The sequence below is a fragment of the Telmatherina bonti genome, assembly GCF_933228915.1.
Source record: "Telmatherina bonti genome assembly, chromosome: 13".
Taxonomy (NCBI): Eukaryota; Metazoa; Chordata; class Actinopteri; order Atheriniformes; family Telmatherinidae; genus Telmatherina; species Telmatherina bonti.
The window spans coordinates 30,684,764-30,708,938 of NC_136611.1; the positions used below are offsets into that span (position 1 = coordinate 30,684,764).

Sequence of the window (24,175 nt, forward strand, 5' to 3'; positions counted from 1 at the left end):
TACACAGCCTCTCAGACTACACAATAAATCTCAAACCATGAGATTTATTGTGTAGTCTGAAACTCACAATAAATCTCAAACCATGCAGTCATTTCTCTTTACAATAAGACTTAACATACTTCACACAGCAGTCCACTGACTTCATAAGATCCTTCGAAATGTTTCTTTTAGCTCTTGCTGGGCAATGTAGGACTTATTGACCTGTTCAAATAAAATGTTTAACTCTCTAAAGGAAAAAGAATGACTGGAGGCTGTAAATCAAGTCAAGTAGATTTTTTTTATTTTTTTTTATTAAGAATTTATTCACTTTCGGACACTGGCCAATACAACACAGTGCAATATATTTGTTACTTTCAAATAATAATAAAAAAAAGGACAAAAAGATGGGCCATAAAAAACATAAACCCTCAAATCGTATGACAAAGAAAAAAAAAAAAGTCTACAATGAAACCAGGGACAATCACTCTGAAGCCTCCATCAACACATTCACCTGCATTGCATGCACGGGCCGACCACACAGATGCCATGGCCAACAGGAGGTGGCAGAGGTCAGTGGTGTAGTGTAGTGCATCAAGTGCTTGGAGGAAGCCCAGCGTTAAATGGTTGGATGGCAAATGTGAAGGAAGTTGAGCTTTTATAATTAGGTGCAAATGTTCACATTTGTTTGGAGTGATATAGAAAGTAGAGCCAGCTTATTTGCTTGCCATCGTGGAGTAGAGTGAGCCGACTCGCGGCACTCGGCCTGTTGATTACAGCAAAAAGCTTGATGTGACAGGAAAAGATTGTGCATGAACATTTTATAGGGAAAATAAAGGTGAGGATTGCACATTCATTGGAAAGACATTGTCAAAACATGATTGAAGAGCATGTGAGGGCTACAGGGTGACAGTATGGCTTACAGTATTATTGGATGCTTGCAGCTACAATCATTCTGTCTATCAAAAGAAGGGAAGACAGGCTGATTAGTTGTAGTATGTTTGTGCTGATCTGGAGTGTGTACGATTGATAAATGCAAAGTCACTTGTCCAAATGCACCCTGTCCCTCATCCACAAAAACAAGCAAATATTCAGACAAAAAAATATATATATATATGTATTTACAGTACGCAGCATCTGTGACACTATTGAGGCTGTCGAGTAGCAAAGAAAAATGCTGAGCAGCCTCTATTGTAGTGATGCTTTTTTACCTGTTTTCTTTCTTCAAAACTAGCTCTTTTTTACATCATAAATACAAATCTAACACTTCCTGATTACACTCATGAACATGACTCACACTTGCACAATCAAGTCAGTAATGATTTGTTCTCTAGATTCAAAAAGACATTCGTGTCTGAAATGTCATCTCATGGCAATGCCTGTGTGACCTCTTTTTAAACAAACTCTACAGATACAGCACACACACAACTGTTGGAAACACAGCCAACCTGTGGTTATAGTTGAGCAAGGAAACTACATCTTGTAAAGGTTTGGCTAAACCGTCCTCCAGCATGACAAAAAAGCAAGTCCAGGAAATACAGGTGTTGTGGTCCCACAAACTAAAATGTGTCCATGAAATAATAGACAACAATTGCTTTTTTTTTTTGCGCCTCCATTGTCCTTGTTTTCTCCTGGTCCCTTTTAAAGTGTTCATGTGAAGTTCTTCCAGATGGATGCAGCAGAGCTTCCACAGGTTTGAGCGTAAAATGGATGAAGCAGAGCAGCCTGTTGTTTTTGTCCTAGCTCAGTTTTCTCTTTCAGCCAGACTCTCAATAAAAAAGGCACCATGCACATTAAATCAACTAATATGGGAAGAAGAGGAACACAAAAACAAACAGACCCCCTCCCAAACCACACAAAAAAAGAAAAAAAGAAAAAAAAAATCAGCAGCTGTAGATCCTCCGACTCTCTGGGGCAAACATTAAGGCTTCAATTCATACAGATTCATCTGTTAAGGCAACCTTTAGGGGAGGATGAGGAAAACAAGTGTCAAAAGATGATGAACTCTTAGTTGTTGGAATATAAAGCAGACACAGAAAACACTGAACATCTCTCTTACCTTATTTATTTAGCTTTCATTTTCATATTGACTCAAGCGCTTCTTGGATTTTAGCTCTTTCAACCACTGCGGGGAACCCTCCTCACTTTAAAAGATTATAAACAGCATTTATTAAGTGGAAAGTAGAGCTAAACAAAATACTGATTCGTTGTGTGAACAGGGAAAAACCCATTTAGCTCACCCGTTGTCTTTCCCACCAGGAGGGGGCAGCACTCGCGCTGCTCGTGGGAGAAATGGGGACTTAGGAGAGCGAGACAGTTGGGAAGGGGAGGGTACAGGTGCATCAGTTTGATTGTCAGAGTCACCCCTCTTCTTCAGCTGGGTCTGACAGAAAGTAAAGTATGTGTACTTATTACTTCAGGTACTATTTTAAGACAGTTTACAATTAAAAACCATACCCTCCTTGAGGGCTGGTGTCTTGCAGGCTTAGTTTCCCTGCTGCAACGCACCACACTCAAAGCATTAAGCTCTGCACAAGTGTGAGTCAGGTGTTCTGCAGCAGGAAAACATCTAAAACCTGAAGAATGGTGGCCCTCAACAACCAGGTTTCCGGATCCCTGCCATCTGCAGAGGTGTGTAGAATAGCCAAAACTGTACTCATGTAAAAACTCTTACTTCAAAACAATATTAAAAGTAGAGGTTTTTGTTAAAAGGACTATTGGAGAACTGAGTAATGGTTGAATTGTGATCTGATCAATAGCCCAATTATACAAAAAAATGTACTATCAATGCCAAAAAAAAAAAAAAAAAAAAAAAACACCCTGAAAAAACACCTTGACCACCCATTTTAGTAAAATGAGGAGTATACAGGCAGAAACGAGATGCCTTTACACCTCAGTTTTATGTTCAAATAAATATTTTTGTATTATTAAATGACAATTATCGAATCTCCAATTTTACAAAAAAAACAAACAAACAAAAAAAAAAAAAATAATAATAATAATTTCAGATCTGAACTTTAATTTTAAACAACACATCAGTGCTCCAGATTACCAAGCCTTTTTGTTTTCCCCCCTTTTTGTCTTTTAGGATGTGAGAAAATGATTTGATCATGCCGATCACAAACCGCTGAAACTGTCCTCTGACACAGGAACACAGTTCCTGACACAGGAACTGACACAGTTTATTAAATGAGAAAAACACTAACATGAGGTTAGGTCTAAATTACAGATTACTTATAAAACAAATCATGTTAAGGTTTACCAGCAAGGCAGTGCACCTTTATCAGCCTCACCTCTGAATCTGTGATCAAGTCAGCCTGATTGGACCAAGTGACATCTCACAGCACTCCAACAACAAAACTAGGTCACCTGGAGCTGCTATAGCTTAACACGTTCAGATCTGAGACTGTGAGACATGCTTCTTGTACAGTACCAGTCAAAAGTTTGGACACTTTCCCATTAATAATTTCATTGCGTTTCATTTCCTGTCCCCAAGATGTAAAGCTTGTTTGTGCACCTATACTGATGGTTTATGTATCTGGTCATGTGACAGTGTGGCTATGTTTGACTGGTAAAACAGAGTCATGTAATGACTGTAACCAGGTATGGTTAATTAAATAAATGATGGTAAGAAAAAATAAATTAAAAAGTAAGAATTGAGTGTTGCCCAGTGTAGTACAATGCAGCATTCCTTCTTCACATATTTACTCAAGTAGAAGTATAATACAGTAAAACTACACCTAGGAGAACTTTTTTTCCTTCAAGTTACTAAGCAAAAGAGTAAAAGTGACATCTGCCCACATGTGTAGAGGCCATTTTTGTGTTTTTGTTTTCTTTCATGAGAAATGGCTGTCATGTAAGTTAAATCATTTTTTGTATTATATTTTAGTGATTTTTATTTAAAGTCTGTTATTTAGCTTTTTGATGAGTGTGAGGACGGTGAGGGAAGACAGGTTATTTGTTTGTTTTTCTGGAAATCAGCGTCAGGTGGTGTGAGACAGGACAAAAGGATTTTTTGACCACTTTCAAGCGTTTTGTTGGTTTTTGTTAACTGGAAAAAATAAACAACGATCCACCTTTATTTTTTTTTGTTGAAAGAAAATTGAAGTATTTATAATTTTCTAAATCCTTTCCCTTTTTATTTTATTTGGGTTTTGGAAGTGCGTTCAAATCTGACAGTCCACGCTGCCACCGTCTTTAAAAGTAACATGGAAAAGGCTGGTAAAACAAGTAATAACACTTTTTATTTAAAAGTGACAGCTGAAAAGCTTGTCTGGTGCTATGCATGATCTTCTGCATCAGGAGTTGTTAATAAACATCGATTGAGGTGGATGCTAAGCTGCTGGCTCACCTTTAAAGCTGAGGGGTCTACGCCAGGGAACAGGGCAACCCTCTGTGGCTGCAAGGAAACAGGAGGGCCAGAATCAGCTCCTCGGGCATGCTCCTCAGACTCAGAGTCATGGTCTTTCTCAGTCTTTGCCTCTGTCAGAAGATGAGAGCATACAAACCGATACTTTCTCACCCAAAAGTTCAGTGCAGAAACCTTCACAGGGGTAAAGGTTGTTGCAGGACATTGTAAGTTAAAATAAACACCCTCCATTGCTGATCGGTGTCCCAGCGCTGTAATCTTATTTTATCCCATGATTACAGCTGTATGATCATTTCGGCCTGGTTTTGTTTTCCATTAAGGTAAAAATAAACACAAACACATATGGAGTTCTTTGACAAGTATTTACCTGTCGAGTCTCGGTAAAGCCAGTCATCTGCGTTTCCTCCCTCTTCCTCGTCTTTCTGACGGGCTGCCCTAGAGGGTCGTGTGCGTGGGGCTCGCTTCTTCCCTAGTTGGGCTCTGGAGCGGAGAGCACTGGTGTCTAACAGCGTGGTCGGAGCCTGGATGTTGACACACAAAAAAAAAATCCCACCAGACAGCAAGTTAAACATAAAACGTATGATTCAATGCAAACGCATTACAGATACTAGAGACTGCTAAAGCTCATGGTGTTTACCATAAAACAACTGAGCTGAGTTTAACACTTACATCTGGGAAAGGAAGCTGCTGGCTGTCTGCAGATGACGAAGAAAGGAGGCCATCCAGAGTGTCAGTTATTAACTGTGGGGTGTGATCAGTCAGGGTGTGTGGTGGCGTGGGCTTCCTTGGTGAGGGGGTGAGATTGCTTTCTGAACTGGGAGTTGCAGGTGTCAGGCTGCCACAGTCAAAGAAAATAAATGAATGAATAAAAATAAATAAATAGCTTTAAAACATTTGTACAAACAGCTGTGTGGCTGAAACGACTGCAGAATAACAGAATAGATAACCGTGAGATGTTTTGATCTAAATTATGCTGAAACTGAAAACTGACCATGAGTCTGCTGTTACCATGACTACATGCATTTGACTAGGTTTTTAAAAAAAAACAAAAAAACAAAACTGAAATAATGAATTCATCTTTCAGTAATGTTGTCTTAAAGTTGTAATATGACATAATGGCCAGAGGAGGTCAGGTATGCGCTGCATTGTGATGCAGTCTAGCTGCTGTCACAGAGAAACTGCAACAGATTGCTGTTGTGGTATGACCAGTATCAAGTTGTGGCTGCACAGATAATACAGGTTTGGCCTTATTCATGGATAATCATTTTGTGGATTTCAGCTATGTATTTACTATACCTACATATTCCAATAAAGGGTCGTAAGGGGGCTGTGACATATCCTAGCATCTTTGAAGTAAAAGGAAGGTCAGATTACCAGAACATCATGAAGCTAAAGAACCACTAAAAACTCTCAGGGAGAAATTACCACTCAAGTAGATTTCATACATGTACGGGAAGAACACGCAAAACCCGTTACAGAAAGTCTGAACCAGAATTCATTCTACAGCGAGGCTACTATAATATCAACCTGTGATGAATTGTACAGTCATATTACCCTGTCAGAGTAACTGTCTTCAGCAGGTTGAAAGAAGAAAACTCGCTTAAACCAGATAAAGGAAACAGTCTATTTCCTGTTGCTTCTTGCTGTTAGTTGCTGGTAAACAGTGACTGTATAGCCGTTTATAGTTTCAGTCTGTATACAATACAAATCTTAGGCCAAGTCAACGTTATAAGGAAAAAAATTAAAAAAGAAAAAAAAAATCCTGTTAAAAATATAAATAGAAAATATTCATTTAACTTTAAACTAATGTTGAGGCTTTAACACATAATTATGATTAATTAATTACACAAAAATTAATGCAATAAAATAGTTAACGGATTTAATCGTGGAGCGTTTGTCAGTGCACGGTAGACCTATACATTAACTTAGCAACTTTGGTGCTATATTTAGCCATTTTTCACACCCCTGCAGAGAGTTTATTTAAAGAAAAAGCGATTTTCAACAAGTTTAGCAACTTTTCTAGAGATATTGGAGACTTTTGTAGAGTAACGTGAACTAACGTGCAGTTTACTCTTCCAGTTTAGCAGCAGAGGCTGCTACATAAGCCGTTCCCCTGTCCAGTATAACTACAATAAGCTCAGTCCCAGCAATCAGCATCCACATGCTGTCAGAGCAGGAGGTGATAATCTCTGCTGTGACCTGACTGAAGCTGACACTGATTGATCCCGCCTTCGTTTACTGTCAGATATTAATGCTTAATAATGTGTGTGAATGAAAACACTTTAAAAGTTAAACATACTCTAACATGTTGTAGACTCTTAATTACAGAACAGCTGGAGCTGTTTGTTGAAATGACATTTTAATCTGGCCAGGGATATTTTTTATTGCTTAGAATTTAATTAATGTGTTAATGACTGAACATTAATAGAGCTTGAATTTACAATATTATTGTCTGAGTCTATTATTTGATTTAGTCATCCTTTAATATCTATTTAAATTAAATAAAATGTTGCTTTTGGGGTAAATATTGTTATACAAATTAATTTAAATTAAATAAAAATATTATCTAAATTAAATACAAAGCCTTTAATTAGATATTTTTTTCTTAAATAAAGTCCCACCCCTACTTTCAACATTTCATCCATCTCTAACCAAGTCTAAAAAGGAATAAACACTAAATGTACAAATGCAACAGCATTTGTATGCTGACCCCACCCTTTCCATAATTTCTATCCATTTAAAGAGGGGTTGATTACTGTGACTAAGGTCATTAAAACTGGTTTCAAGTGTTGTTGTAATAGGATTAGAAATTATTAAACATTTATTTAGTTTTGTTTTCTAAGGCAATCTGACATAAATGAGGCTGTCTTCTGCTAGTATCTTCAATGATTCAAGGCAACAGTTTTAAAAAGGACTTTTTTTGGGCTGTAGTACCCTTTATTTAACAGTAACGTGGCAGAATAGGGAGCCAGAGAAAGTGGTGAAACAATAGCAGCAAAAGGCCCTTGGCGTGGACTCAAACCTGGACTGGCTGTTATACTTCAGTCTTTGTAATGGGTTTACCTGTCATCAGTGTGCAGTCCTGTGTCCCAGGTACCATACTGACTATCAGGCTCATGAACTGGTGTTTCAGAGTCTTTCCCATCCTCTTCACTACTTTGCTTCTGCTGTAACTGGAGGGAAGATGGAGAGAAAAAAAAGATAAATAATAAATGATGAATGTCAAACTAAAGGGAAGTCATGTTCAAATCTAAGTTGACAAAGAATGGTCAAATGTTGTTATGTGAAAGTTAATAATTTAAAGTTTTCTTAATGTTTCTGGTCAATTGATATCTTTTTCACTGCTTCTTAAGTGCCAAAATTAATAGTGATACAGCGGCAGGTCAGCGAGTTTGAGCAGTTGTAAGACGGATAATGAAGGGTGGAGGGATGAGTGAACTGAGACTGGACCAGCGAAGGGACAAAGACAGAGATGGGAGGCTGAGTGATTGTGTGTTTGCTGCCTACTGAACCATGCCTCTTTTAATGAGGCTGGTACAGAGAACATACTGTCTCAAAACCAAACAGAGCTCAAAAAGGCACGCCTACACGTGAACTGATAACCCTGGCCTATATACGATAAAAAAAAAAAAAAAAAACAAACAACAGAAAAAGCCTGTCCTCAGATGGTGCCTGAGGAGTGGACAGAGAAATGCGATACACCTGGCTCTGTAATTGCCCAGGTTCCTTAACTACGAGACAGGTTCACTTGTGATGTTAACTTGGGTACTGACTGTAGATCAGAATGCTCATTGTTTGAGCTTCATTAATGCATTTCCTGCTTTCTCGCTATGAGCATAAGCAGATACAAGAGAACTGCAAAACAAATGCAAGAGACAATGAGCATGTGAAGCAGAGTGTAAATGTGAGAAATGTTAATTGAGGAGTGCATAAAGTGACTAAAGAGGGTGAGAAAAGAGAAAAGCAGTTCAGGATGTCATTCATCAGGGGAGCCTTTCCTGACAGGAAAGGAGAAAACAGAAATTACTGAGAATGGCATTCAGCAATGTTCCCTGAATCTTAAGGAGCACTTGTACTTCTGCTCATCTCAAGGATTTACAGCTCTACAGTCTTTTCAAGTTTACGCCACAGGGTCAAGCCTAGAAATACACACACCTCAGACTCAAACACTATGTTTGTAGCTAGTGAAGACGGCTTTTGTTATTATGCCATCTGTCCCAATTCTGCATATCGCTGTATGTCGCCGTCGCTGTTGGCAAAAGCTTTAAACGGGGCCTTGTAAAATCCTGGTGATAAAAATTCCAATCCTGTGCGTTAGTGTGTGTAATTCATCTAAATGCACCCAGCACACACCCTTACACAATCAGCTTAGTGAAGGAACACTGCCTTTGTTGGAACATGTTGGAGAGAGGGGCCATTATAGAGCTGCTAAACATGTTAGACTCTGTCAAAAATGTATGTATGTATGCCCCTTGTTAGCCAGGACAATATGGACGTCAGCAATCTCAGTATTGATCTTTCCCCACATTGCTTTTGGTGCAGACTAGATTTATTAACAAACAATACAAGTTTAACCCGTGAACATTTTGACTAGCAACTCATGCTATGTTAGTTTTCTAGGCTTAAACAGCAACAAACAAGCGTTTAATATACAGACTGCTAACAATAAACCATGAAAAAATTATGTATATGATTAATGAAGAAAACCTAATAAATCAACAGGTTAAGTATTAATAACCCTTTGCCATCAGGAGGACAGCTTTCCCTTAATAACATTAGTAACTTCCCCTGGACAGGAAGGGTGTGTCAAGGGAAACAAAATAACAAAGAGCGGATGAATGGAAGGATGAAGGAGAGAAAGGGCTGATCACTGCACGTCTGACAATCTGCAAGGGAAAAGGCAGGGAAAAATCCTTGGAAACTTCTTGACACCGTACAGATTGCTGGTTGCGGCACACACCCAATCACAACAGTTAAGTGGAAAGTGAATAAACACATAGCTATTCCTTGACAAGGGGCAATCTCTTCTGTAAAGCACCTAAAAGATGGTGTTACTTCAGAGACAAGAACAGCTACTGTAGATATTATACATGAGTTTACACGAACACAACACTGCAGGCACAAAGTCAGCCAGGATTATTATGCTGTTCAGGAATGTGTGTGTGTGTGTGTGTGTGTGTGTGTGTGTGTGTGTGTGTGTGTGTGTGTGTGTGTGTGTGTGTGTGTGCGCGCGCGCGCGCGCGCGCACGTTTCTAGATTACAATCAGCACGTGTTCAAAATAGATGTGTTGTCTTTTAATCAAAGCTTTTAAACCACAAATATCTGTTTTAAATATCATTTTGATTATAGGGAAGTGGATTGTGTGGCAGTCTCATTTTAAGGCAGTTAACAGGTGTAAAAACACATTCAGTCACACATTGTTCTTGCAGTCTGTCATCACTCTATTATCTACTCAAATGTCCATTCCGGCTAAGGTGGGGTAGGAAAACATGCTCCGTGAGCACCACTGTATTCAATATATGAAACAACGGATTCTGCAAGTACAGAACTAATGTCAACAAATGGGCATTCAAGTTGCCTGACAAGAAGGCTTATATGAATTCTGTAAGGCAAAATGTACCATTATATAATGAAAGAATAACACAAGTGGTGCATACAGGCAATGGCTCAGTGCTGCACAAAGCATTCAACAAGAACAGAGTGCAAGAATGTCAAAACCTGACTTGGCTTAAGATTTTTTCCTCCCCAGTGTGCTTAACTAGACCTAAAGGATTACTTCCAGCCTGGGGCTTGTTTATCAGGTTTTTGCCAATTTGAAGCTTGTTTGTGATCAAACAGCAGCAAGTGACCTTACTGATCATTTGAGGATACACAAACTTTAAACTAATAAAAGATATTTGTATTCATCACCTATGTCAGAGTGCAAATGTGTATCCCCTGGGAGGATTTCACATTTTCATACATTTATCATCTTTGTTAGGTCTTGTAGCAGCAGGTACTTTACTTTAAAACCCTCCCCATGCTTACTACGTGCATTAACATGTATCAACAACCCAATGACACCAGGTTTGCTTTCCAAACTGATTGAAAAAAAACTACAGTTTAAATTTATATGACCTACCAGATGCTAAAATAACCCTCTTCATATTTAGTATAGCTACTCAAAAAAATGGATCAAATTTAGAGGTTTTATAAAGGAATATCCAAAGAGAACAGAAAGCAGCGATAAAGGATTACTGTAAAAATAGGAGCTTCACAAGCCTCAAAAACACTGAGCATCCCTTTGTTTAAAGGAAAAGAAATGTTAACTTTACACACATACTGGTGGAATTCATGTATTTACTCTAATTTGAAAGGTTTAGGAGAAACAACACACTTAAAGCCAACAAAACAATCATTTTCATTTGTGATATACACCACTCTTATTATACTACCCATTACCAACTACACTACTCCATTTACGGACAGCTATCTATCAGATTCAAGAGGTACTGACACCTTACGCTAATTTATCTTCTCACAATAACAGCTGCTGATGTCTAAAAATGACAAAGACACACTGGCACAACTGACATCATTAAGTCATCACTAAGTCATGGAAGCATTTCTTATCTTTAGGAACTGACTCATGAGGTGTTGTGCAGCAGTTGAACAAACAGGCGTTAGCTTAAAGACAGCAGTTTCACTACAATGCATACATGCCTCTCGTGGATTTCTAAATCTGTTCAGACCAGGCAAAAGGTCAGAGGTGAGGCAAGTGAGAAAAAAAGAAAAAGAGAGCAAAAAGCAACTTTTTGAGCAATTCAATGGTTACATTTTGATAGCAGTTACATATGTGTGTGTGTGTGTGTATATATATATATATATATATATATATATATATATATATATATATATATATATATATATATATATATATATATATATATATATATATATATATATATGTATATATATATATATACTTTTATTACCCATCATTTAAAATCAAACGCTAATCAAAGAGAAACAAAGCTTTGGTATAATAGTAGTGCAAACCATTCAAAGCAGCAGGGTTATGATTATTGCAGCAGATGTCGATGTTCTGGACATGTTTGGCTGGACGCCACATAGCTGACGAAGGAGCAGCTGTTACCACAGTGACATCGACAGTGCTGCAAAATGCCTTGAATTCCACTTGTGCTTTATTTAACCCCAGTAGACATTTAAGTAATAATTATGAGTGTGTAACTACATTTTAATCAATTCTGCTGAAATCCGCACCCATTTATTATTTGTAGCTGGAGCCAGCATTTACATGTTGTGTGTTTGCACTTGGAATGTGTGTGTGCTGTCTTACAGCGATAGGGGTATTGGGTGCCGTGCGTCTGCGCAAGGAGAGACGTTGCTGGCTGCGTAATGAGAACCTGCGGATGGACTCCCGGCTGCGAGAAGCCAAAGAACGCAGGGAGTTGGTTCTCTTGAAGTTGCCGATCCCATCCTCTCCCCTGGCTCCCCTCTCCACCGAGCTGGATAAGAAGCTCAGCGCTCCATGGAAAGAACGCCGGACATTTCCTACCCACCCTGACACTTGCGAGTGAGCCACTGACAGCTTGTCTCCAAGATACTCCATCCCAGCCCACTCCTGTTCCGGCCACCTGAATCCGAACAGAGCCTGAGAGCTGAGCTGTGACTCCTGCTTTCACAGCAGCAGGGAATCATTAGAGTCTGGGTTTGCTGCAGAGATGGCAGTCGGGAGACGGTGTCCTAAGTGTTCAATGACGCATGTTGCAGGGTCAATACTGCAGCAGTGAGGAAGGTGACAGAGAGAACAGAGCTCAGCCACTTTGAAAGGATGATGCAGCACAGATATCAGAAGTCAGCTGGGGACCGTTGCAGAAGCGAGATACTTTCTAAAAGGCCTTTCTGCAGTGCAGTCCCGCTGGAGCCGTCAGGACTCTGGTTTCAACTCATCACAGTCAAGGCTCCACACTGTCTGCTTCAAGCGAATTTGTGAAGCTTTCTAATGTCTATTTCGACACTCCCAAGATATGCTTGCTATGATATGCCTAGCACAACACCCAAATGGGAAAGTAAAGGTTACGCAAGGCCAGTTCTTTGTATTTGTTATGAAGGACACTAGTGAGCAGAGAAGCACTGCTTCACTGCTTTCCAACAGGTTTCTTAGAGATTTCTCTGCCTTAAAGTATTAAAAGCACAACTCAAACTACTACAACATAAACCTATTAATAATAATAGAATCATATAATCAACATGTATCTTCAGCAAACCGTTCACTTATTTCTAGCCAATGTAGCTTTTTTAAGCAATCTTCAAGCAACTCTGCTGGTCCTCCAAGTGTGAGCTTCCTGTTCTCACTGAACATGAATTAAAATCAAACTAATAGCTCCCCTGAGCCGATGTTGGTTCTTTTACCCCAAATTAAGGTTCTGATTTAAAGTTGAAAGATTCGTCCATCCAACAGGGCTACATCTCCGTAGTGCCCATGAAAAGCTGCGTAGTAATTGTGCAGGACAGCTGGTGGCACAAGGAAAGCTGCAGTAGTCATTCGTATTCCACAAGGAAAACCAGAGGGCAGACAACGCAGTGGCAGACGGAGGAAACGAGAGAGTGCTGCGGGACTAAGTCAGATCCAGAAAGAACGGAAGGAAATTTTTCTCTCCTTTCCTTATTTCTGCAGGTACAGGCAGGTAGGAGAAAATGCGTCAGCAGCGCTGCTCTTTGTACTCAGCATTATAGGACTCACCATCAAGGAGAAACTGGGTGGAGAGAGGGAGTGTGGAACGGATACAGAGAGAGTGAGAGAGAGAGAGAATGGGAGGTTCCTCATTCAGGACGGGAGGGGTGGAGAGGATGGAGACGGGTGATATATGTTCTGCAGTGCTCCGTCTCTCCAATCTGATTCAGTAGCAATCAGAGAAAGTAAAGTGACAAAGCCGGGCTAGCAAAGCAGTTGACACGGATACATGACAGAAAAGAAAGGGAAAGTGTTATCCATGAGGCCACAGCATCGACGTCAAATTAGAAAGAGAAAGCTGGGGAGAAAGCGTGAATGATAACGTACGATACAATCATATAAGAATAAGCACATATGCATGATTCTGTTTAAGAGAAAACTATAGCTATGTCTGTTGTACGAGACAGCCGAGAGAAAAGAAAAGGTTAAAAAGACAATTAACAACATGCTCAACCAGTTTGTCAGCACGATTTAACCAAAGGCAAGAATCACCTGGTACAAGCGAATGTTTGTTTAACTCTCACTCAGAGGCAAACTTATGCAAACACCAGAGGAGACGAGACCATCAGGTTTCAGTGAACTTATGCCCTCAAACGTCATCTGACTCAACTCAGCTTTATTTACAAATGTTTTAAGCATAACTGCAACAAAAAGTACCTAAAACAGCAGAGCAATACTTAATGAATCCAAGCATGAAATAAAATATTAAAAGTTAACAAATGAAAAACAAAGCTAACTGGATGCATCCAGATGCACATCAGAGATAATCTTTGTGCAAATAGCGGCAGGAGGGCTTAGTCGTTGTACACATATGCCCCCTACAGGAAACCTGATTTCTCTAAAGTACGATGCTAAAAGAAAATGTGTTGTGAGGTTCTCAGCTTTCAGGAGCACACAAACTATCTGCTCTCATGCTCGCCTTGACATTAAAAGGGCTGCCTCCAAGGAAATTTCACTATTACAGGAAAGATGGTGCTCCCAAGTGTTTCACTTCTAGATTAAGATGATTATATCTGCAGGTCTGGGTCATAAAATGTTTTTTGCTTATTACTTTCTAATATTTATCACTTATTTTCTGATTTATATGCTCCATTCTTTAGTGATTTAATCAGTATTATGCATTCTCTTAACTATCAATTTGACCCGAAATACCAGAAAGAAAGAACCAGAAATAAAACAATCTGTCTATAAACTAACTTTGGAATTCATTAACAATTGATGAGTAATTTGATCCCAACATATTATTTATGGAAGATATCTCTTGAGGTAGCTCCTTTTTCTTAAATTTAACCTTTTGTATCACTTTTTTCTTTCACAATAGTTTAAACTAAATACCATTTGGTTGGGGTTTTTTTTCAAGTAAATGAAGAAAAAAAAAAAACATTCAAATTGTTATAACCTACAAATAAGTACGCTTCTTTTCCCCCTCATGGTACTTAGCAACATCCACTTGGAAGTGACGCATAGCTGCTCATCACTTCTCCTCCTCTGACCTCATCAGTCTCAGCCACAAACTCAACCAACATCGACACTGAGGCGGCGAAATAAGATTAAAGTGATTTACAAGCAGAGCAGCTCGCTGCGTATAATAACTACTTATTGTGGATTCAGCTTTAGAAAGAAGAAGGTATTCAGGTCTCACAGAGAAACACTGAAGAGAGAGAATTTGACTGTCACTTACCCAGAGGCAGTGTGGACTCGGACAGCATGACCACATGTACAACACTACTTTCAGCCTGGTACCCATTTCTGCTCTGCTGCACTCTGCAGCCTCAGACCCTCACACACACTCACAGCAGCGATGTCAGCACAAAACTTATATCACATCTCAGCAGCTCTATAAATCCATACATAATCAAGAAAACTCATCATTTCTGATATTTGCTGACACAGATTTTGACCTTTAAGATTAAGATTTCTGAAACCTTGTATCTAAATGCTTTCAGCTGATTATTTTTTATATGTACATTTACATTTTTTTTCCATGATGCATCACAGTAAAGATCAACATAACTAAAAGAAATTTAACTGTGCCGAATTTGATGATTTTGATTTATATCATCCCAAAAATTAAATAAGATTCCTAAAGTAAAGTTTCCTTGGTGAGGATTGACACAAACCTGACTATTGTAGTTTGGGATTATATGTTGATAAAAAAAAAGAAACACAAAGGCAGCTGTTTTAGCCATAAATGCCTTTTTTGTGCATTTTAAAAAGCAAAATAAAGCTTAATAAATAAAATTTATATATATATATACACACATATATATATATATATACATACATATATATATATATATATACATACATATATATATATACATATACATACATATATATATATACATATATATGTATATATATATATATATATATATATATATATATATATATATATATATATATATATATATATATGTATATGTATATATATATATATATATATATATATGTATATATATATATATATATATATATATATGTATATATATATATATATATATATATATATGTATATGTATATATATATATATATATATATGTATATGTATATATATATATATATATATATACACACACATATATATGAGTACACAGTGTACATTTGTAGATTTGTATTTATTCATTACAAACAGTGGGAAAAGAAAATTCCCCTGTCCATCCATTGCTCTTATTAAATTCCACCTCATGCAGTTTCATTAAAAATCATTTCAAGGTGTGAAAAAAACCAAAGGACTTTATTTAACCAACATTGCCAGTATTTTTTCATCCTTGATCTCATATTGTAGCATTTAACAGTAACTACACTATGTTACGATGCACCTTTAGTGAAAATTCTCAAAATTTTCTAACTGAAAACTTTAGTCACACTTTTTTAAAGATATAACTTTAGCTCTAATAAACAACAACAACAACAAAAAGTAAAGCAGGCAGAACTGGATGATGTGCAGTAAAGTTCAACTGCTGCTAAACACAAAGCACTGAAACCTGTTCAACTCATGGCAATAAAACCTCATTAAGCTGTGGATACCTGTTGCCCACCAATAGCCTGCCTTTCCATTGAACTGACATCAGCTACCACTATGTTCACTGAAGATGAACATCAGTAGTAAAAATAATCACAGGCATGTTTTCCTTGCGGTTAAACAACACGGTCAATGACAATGACAGGAGCAAGTATTTTCACACATTTTACATCACATGCAGTGTAATGTCATTGCAATACTGAAATTCCCCTTAGACTACTTGCTTTTCTATGTTGTACTTGGTCTCATAAAAGTAGAAGTCTCTAATCTAATGCTTTTCCAAACACACTGTATTCTGTTACCTAATTTAACCTCATCTCAACATCTTTTTTTACAGAGGCACTATAAAAGCAGCAATAAACCACAGACAACAAAACAACCACTATATGGTGGTAGTGTCCTTGTATATTTTGAAGCTATATATAACAATTGGTAGCAACAATAAAGACACAACTACACCCAACATTGTAAAAAAACACTAATCAACAGTGAATAAATTAATTAAATAAAAAGGTGTACATATGAAATGTATGCAAACACAAACCTGTAGACATAGATTTGTTTATTTTAGAATTAAAAAATTTTAAAGAAAAATCGAGCTTCAGGTTAAATAAAAAGCAAGTGTATCCAGTGCAGCAACACATGACACAAATATCAAGTGTATTTGGCTGTAGGTTACATGACTTGCTGTTTCCCTTTGCAGGTTTCACTACCCATATTGACAGGTTTTTGATAAATGAGCAGCGATAACGTGTGCTTAGTAACAATGTCTAATCCCGTGCTGTATTACAAGTCTGGGAATGTGTTTGACTGGCTTCTGTCCACAGCATAATGTGTGACGAGTTGAGGTGATGCCTACAGCATTAATCATCAGCTCGTTTTTCACCTGAACTCAGCAGCAACTAACTTCATTCCACCCATGTCTGTCTTCAATGCACGGGACACAGACACAGTGATTAAGATATACAGATCATTAAGCTTGAGTTCACGCAGAGGTGACATGTGTGAAACAGTTCATTCACACCAGGCATGTAACAGATATAACAACCTGAGCAGCAGTTTTAAAATAACAACATGAATTTGCTTGTTGAGAGACGGAGCTGCAGCTTGACTTACCATGGGGTGGCAGTCCTGCTCTCTGTGGGCACTACGACTCCTCATCCTGGAAAGATTTCCTTCCACAGCACTGCTTGAAGGAGCTGATCGCCTTGAGACACTTCGAGACCGCATCCTGTTCAACTCCTGACAACATAAGCGGAATAAGTTAAAACCAATTCTGCATAAATTAACACACATTTTTTCCTGAAAAATTTTCCATATGCTACAGGATACTCATGAGAATGACATTTTGGAACATAAATGCACAACGTGACATCTGAGGAAACTTCTTTCTGTACTATCCATCCTTGGTAACTATGATTACTAGGGGTGGGAAAATCTAATTAAAAAATCGGGATGTTTTGCTTCACAATTTAAAAATCTTTTTTTTTTTTTTAGTTAAAAAAATGGATTTTTTTTCAAATAAATAATCCATTATAAAATTTTAGTCATTTTTATTATTTTTATTGATCTTTTTACTTGTCTTCTTGGGCATTAGAGCAGCAGAATGATGGTCTAACTACTGTGTTGTTTTTTCATATTTGAAATAGAGAAAATAATGAAAAAAAAGTTTTATACATCTTTTTTTATTTTTAATCAACAAAAGTAAGCAATATCGAAGAATTGTGAGAATCGCAATTTAAATCGGATCGGCACCCAAAAAAATTGGAATCGAATCGGGACAAAAGCATATCGTCACAGCCCTAATGATTACACCTTGCATTAACGTGAATCTCCACCAGGCTAGACCGTAACCATTTACACAGAATCGTTAATTTATGTATCTGATAGTGTTGTATGGATCTGTCTAGGCCTGTCACGGTAACAAATTTTGCCATGTGATTAACTATCTCAGAAATTATTGCGATAAAAGATAATATTGCGCTGAGCGATTATTGTTGTTATTTTGAGACCATATCAACTAAAATAACAATAATCCCATAATAATGCAAGTACACCCTTTTCAACACACTTTAATTTTTAAAGAAAATTTAGCTTGATGTGCAGACTAGTTTATGCTCATCGAGTCCCCAGTCTGCTAAAACAGATCAGGATTTCTCCTGGGGTTTTGGCAATGTGGTCATCTGGAACATATGGTCTCTAAACATTAGTTACATAGTGTTGCGAGCTCATATAAAGATACATGTTTGGTCTGGACTAGAGGTGGAATGAAACTAAAAACTAAAACTGAATGTCTTTGATCGCCTTCAGTATGTCATTTTCATGTCATTGTAAAAGTTGTGGAATAGCCATTTGTAACACGTTCATCCAGGCAGATTGTTAATATCTTTTTTTTTTCTCCCCCAGCTGGGATAAAACTGCATTTCATGATTTTGTTTTAAGTGCAGATGGAAACTTGTTGTATTGCTGTGTTTAGTTAATGTTGTCTTAAAACAAATGCGGCACTCGCTTGGAGTGAGCGAGAGAGAAAAGAAAGACAAATGAAAATGATTGCGTCCAGCAAACTTATTTTTCTTTATCATGCGGTTAATTGACTTCTCGCGACAGGTGTAGATCTGTCTCACTCACCTGGGATCCCTGGGATCTCCTTTGACTCTGGATCTCTACTCTGCTCGCTTTTGGAGGCTGAGGCTCTCTGGGGATCCAGATCGGCTCTTCGGGAGTGCTGCTAGTGATTCCATAAGGGGAGTTCCCAGTTTTGACCTCTGCCACAGGAATAGGAGCCAAGAAGAGAGGCTCATCCAGGAAAGCAGGCCAGTGCCTCTGTGGATTTGGAAGCCACTCTTCTTGCCTGACAGGCAGCTGGTCTGGACTGAGTTTATTAGCATGTTTTCTGGATTCAGCCATAGGTTTGTCTGCTGATATCTCAACAGGCCGGAGTTCCCATGGATCCTGAGGAGATGTTGTCCAAACTGGGTTTGAGAAACCTCCTGAGTTTTGTGGTGGTACCTTCCAGTTAAGATCTCTTTCAGGTGTAGGCTGTAACCTCACCCCTGACTCAGTATGTGGTCCCTGAAAACTAGATACAGGAAAGAAGTCTTTACTGGGAGAGAGTTGAGCTTGAGATGTAAAGGAGTCAATGTCCAGAATGGCCGGTTTGTACGGCTCCTTCCAGCGAGTTGCAGGGTCACTACGTTGTGAAATGCTCTTGGGTGACAAATCATCTCTGAGCACCGAGTCGAGATCCAAAACTTTGGGTTTCAGAGCTGACGACTCCAGCCTCAGCCTCTCCAGCTCCTCTTTTCTTTGCTTCTCTTTCAGTCGCTGTCTTTCTGCTTCTTGTTGTTTGGCAATGAGTCTCATTTTCTCTGCCTCCTCCCGCTCCATCTTCTCCTTCACTTTACATTTCTCAAGCTCCAAAAGTTTCTCTCTCTCTGCCAGTCTTTGCCTCTCAAACTCCAGCAGCTGTCTTCTCTCCATCTCTCTCATCATCTCCAGTTCCTCTTTCCTCTGCTTTTCCTTCTCCAGCTCCCGTTGTCTCGCCCTCTGGTTTTCCAGCTCCTGTCTCTCAAGATCTAGCTTCCTCTGTTTCTCCCTTTCTAATTCTCTTTGACTCTGTTTCTCCAGTTCCATCTGCTTCTCCTTCTCAATCTGACGCTCCATCTCCCTTTGTTTTGCTCTCTCTTTTTCAAGTTCTTTTATTCTCAACATTTCCTGCTCCAGTGCCATCTGCTGTAATTTCTCAGCTTCTTCTCTCTCAGTCTTTTCTCTAAGTCTTGACCTCTCTAGCTCAATGAGTTGTTGCTTCTCCCTTTCTTTCTGCTTTTGTTTTTCATATTCTACAAGCATTTGTCTCTCCAGTTCTTTCGCCCTTTCAATCTCCTCCATTTTTTGCTTCTCCTTTTGGTTTTCTAGCTGTAGTCTTTCCTTGTCGAGCTCTCTCTGCCTCTCTTCATCCCTTTGTCTTTGCCTCTCCATTGCTTGTGCTCTCTCCCTTTCTTTTTCTCTCAGCTTCTCCAGCTGTCGCTCTCTTTCAATTTCTCTTTTTTTCTCAATTTCTGATTCCTGAAGTTTCTGTTTTTCCAACGCAGACCGCTTTTCTCTTCCTTGTTCCCTTTGTTTCTTTTCAAACTCTTGTAGTTTCTGTTTTTCAAGCTCAATCTGTTTCTGGATTTCGAGCGAACATTGTCTTTCTCCCAATTCTTGTTTATCCTTGTCAAATAATTTCTGTCTTTTTCTTTCAGCTTCTCTTTGCATCTCCATTTCTTTCATCCATGTAAATTCCAAATGTGCTTGTTTCTCCATTTCCATCCTTTTTTCCCTTTTAAACTCATTTATTTTAGCCCTTTCTCTGTCCATCTCCTTTTTTTGCTCCCTCTTCTTTTCAGCATCTATCATTTCCTCTTTGGTCTGTTCATTCATGGGCGACATGTGGCTCCTCGTCAATGCATCAAACTGCTCCTGAGATGAAGGGTTTTTGCCAAAAGCTTCTTCTAGTGATGGATTCCTCTTTACTGTAAGAACTTTCCCTTGTGAACAACCTAGAGCAGACCTTACAGAAAAATTGTCAAAGGGCACAGTCATGTCCCCAAAATTCGGTGCAACATCTCCAGGAAAAACAGGCTCCTGCATTTGCCCAGTCAAAGCAAAATAAGTTGCCTTGGGTTTCGGCTGCTCTTCTGTCTGCAGCATTTTCAAACGTTTAGGTGTTGCAGCTGCTTCATCCTGATCTGCCGTTCTCTGCATGTGGACGTCTTTATCTAATGTCATTTGCACTTCGCTTTGCGGTTTCTTCAGCATCCCTTTTTCTGAACTTGCATCCTGGTCAAGACCAGTAGTGGACCATTTTTGCAAAGCACCTATTCTCAAATATCGGAGCGGTGGTTCTGGCATAAGCGAAGCCGGTTGTGCTGGCACTGGATCAGTCTTCACAGATCTGGTCCCTTCTGAGCGCCTGGAGCGAAGAGTCATGGCTTTATCCTCCCACTGGGCCGATGCAACACTCTCACTCACTGCCTTGTTCCCTTCGACTGCATGCACTGTATCAAAGGCATGCAACACACGGAGAGGACTTGATGGGGATACAGGTTCCTTGTAGATTGCAGTGACTAGGGATCCCTCATTCTCTACAGCTCCTGTATCAAATAACAGGCTGCTAAGTGGATCCTTGGCTGTGTTTATGGCTCTGCCTTCGTCCAACATAAACACACTGTGCCTCTCTATAACATTTTCAAACATGGATGCTCGGACTGTGTGCGCTTCCCCAGTAGAGCCACTTTCCTTAACAGTAGCCTCAGGCCTATCAGGTGTGGAGGGCTTTTTGAGAGCCTCAGAGGAATCTTTTAAATCCAGAAACATCTTCTGATCATTAGGACTGACAAGTGACTCTTCAACCTGAGAAAGATTAGCACATATGCAACTGATCATCAACCAATTTTGACCATTTTAAATGTATGCATTTATTTCAAATAGACTCATCAGAAATAAAAGTAAAAAATGGCTTGACCTTAAAAACAAAAATGATTTTTAATAAAAAACAAGAGCTGCTCGACACAAAAGACACAACTATGAGTTCAAGTGAGCAACTGCCAGTACACAACAGGTATCCCCTTGTTCTGTCCTGACCTCATAACACTGGGTGTGGTGCTGAAGCGGTAATCAAAGCCTGAAATGACCTATTCCCAGAGATCTCTTCTCTGCATGTTTCAGAACTACCTGCCACTGGGGATGATTAATACAGCCTGGCTAAGGTTTCTTGGTTTTGTATGACTACAACAGTTAAATTCTTTCGTTTTGTTACCCCATGGAATACCCCAGTTTCCTCTAAGTTTCTACTGAATGCAAACAAGCTTTGGTTAATGTAAGTTTGACAAAGTTAAAAGTCTTATCTGTGTGCAGATACATGGACAGCTGCACAATCAGCCTAATTTAATCAACTTATATTTATTCTAAACTGTGTCACTAAAATGTATTCCTCACTGCGGATTGTAAATTTGAACCTTTTCCTGCATGTTCTCCTTTAATTTACATTTTTTCTAAAAGAGACAGACTGAAATGCAACTCTGTTGAATGGATAGTCAGTAGAAGCTCGAAAGGTCCAAAAGAAACCTGCTCCTACAAGGCTTAGTCCCTCTCTTACCCCTGTCTGAGGATCTTTGCTGATGTCATGGCGGTCTGCTGCCTCTGTTAGGTAAACAAGGTCTGGTGACCTCTCAGATGAAAACCTGATAAACATACATCACACGAGACAAAAAGCCATGCATGACAATGGAACTCATGGACAAACACATGGAACAAAAACAAACAGAGGAAACCTTAAATGCAGCTCTTACCGTTTGGTCAGATCAAGAGGCAAGGGGCGGGGCTTCAGTACTGGTTTCATGACTGGACTCTGAATTGGTGATACATCCTCAGTGAGCTGCTTTATGAGCTGTTTAACCCCGACTTGTGGTTCTGTCTCAGGAACTGGCTGAACTGGAGAGTGAAGGTCTAACACTGTGCCGATGACACCTGGCCCCGGAGAAGCTGATGAATCGAGAAGAAGACTGATTCGGGACTTGATGCTGGTTCCACACTTCTCCTCTTCAGTCTCTCTTAAAGCCGTTTCTTCCTTCTTTTTGTCGCTTTGGTCAGCGATGGCTGAATCAGCTGTACCTTCCGTTCGTTGTGGCGTGGCACTCATGGGGTTTATTTCTTGCTCTTTCCTCTGTGGCAGCAGTTTCTCTTCTGGAGTGTTCTCCGTAGTGTTTTCCTTAGGACTTTTACGATGTAGTGACAGACCAATGGATTCAAACTTGGAAGTGAGATCAGCTGAAAGGGGTCGTCTCCCCACCCAACGAGGAACAGGAACTGGCGCTTCTGCCTTAGTTGGACTGACGGGAAAAATGGCTGATACAGGTCTGGGCCTGGAGCTTCTGGGCTGGGGTCGCAGTGGCACAGGTGCTTCAGGCTGACCTTTATCTTTTACATCTTCCTCCTGTCCGACCTGAACAAGAAACCCCATTGACTTTGCTCTAGTTATGGAGGATCCACCTTCATTCTGTGCCTTCTGGCCCCTCTCATCATCTTTTCTAGTGCTTCCAGACCACTCTGCTGCTGAAGGTCCTTTAAGGCTTTTGGAATAGGCCAAGCTTGATGCAGCAGGTTTCTCCCTCTCAGCAGACACAGGAAGAGTGGGTGTACAGATGTCTCCAGGAAGAGGAGGAGCTGGTTTAAATGGCTGAACTACTGGTTTGGCTGTCTGTCCAGTGCCCAGTTTATTAGATGTTTTAAAGGAGGTAGTGGCAGGACGGTTAGGGTTGGTTGACACCGGTCTTGGTGTTGGTTTGGGAGTGCTTGGAGGGTCTGGTTTGTATCCAGCAAGGCGAGTTGACTCTGGTCGGGATTTGGTTTGGGGCTTAGGTGCAAGTATGGGCTTGATGGTGGGATTTTTCTCTACAGTAAAGGGTTTGGGAGTGAGTCGTGGCTTCGGACTTGGGACAGGTTTGTTAGGCTCTTGTGAAATTATATGGGCCTGATTAATCGATGGGATCTCGATGAGGCTCTTATTGCTGGTGTCAGTCAGGGGATTCAGGTGAAGTCGTGCTCCTGCCACTGCCCGTCCTACATCGCCACTTTGAACCTCCACCTGAGCAGCCATCCTTTTCAAACAAACAGAAATACAAAAATCCTCAGAATAGGAAACCAAATGTTGCCTTCATGACATTCTCACAGTTCATGCAAATTCAATCTCACAATGAACTTCAAAAGCCTTACTCTATCATTGTGGACTTTGTCTTGGGAGTGCCCTATTATACAATCCATATATCTACATTAATAATAAAACATATTTCTAAGCAGGTCATTAGGCGAGGCAAGATTATCTATATAGCACATTTTATGTACAAACCCATTCAAAGTTCTTTACATAAAACATTGAGAGAGGTTAAGAAGAAATTCTCTGATTTTTTTCTCACAAATTTCACAACAACATGAAAAGAACAGGTGTGAATAATAGATCTAAAGGTCACTGAAATTCATTTAACTGTATCATCAATGGTAGGATCTTTACATTTTGCAAGATGACC

At 39.3% G+C, this 24,175-nt stretch overlaps 1 protein-coding gene across 1 annotated transcript; it reads right to left on the reverse strand.

Moving 5' to 3' along the window:
• Positions 1-352: 352 nt before the first annotated feature.
• Positions 353-23,748, reverse strand: LOC306764543 (uncharacterized protein; the record flags this gene model as incomplete). The annotated part of the gene is made up of 11 exons (XM_079251718.1): positions 353-1,937; positions 2,036-2,120; positions 2,217-2,359; positions 4,328-4,458; positions 4,713-4,866; positions 5,015-5,180; positions 7,409-7,518; positions 17,226-17,351; positions 18,738-21,503; positions 22,249-22,333; positions 22,442-23,748. The coding sequence occupies 10 exons, from the start codon at positions 23,746-23,748 to the stop codon at positions 2,045-2,047; spliced, it is 5,064 nt and encodes a 1,687-aa protein (XP_079107844.1). The 3' UTR covers positions 353-1,937; positions 2,036-2,044.
• Between the last annotated feature and the right edge of the window lie 427 nt (positions 23,749-24,175).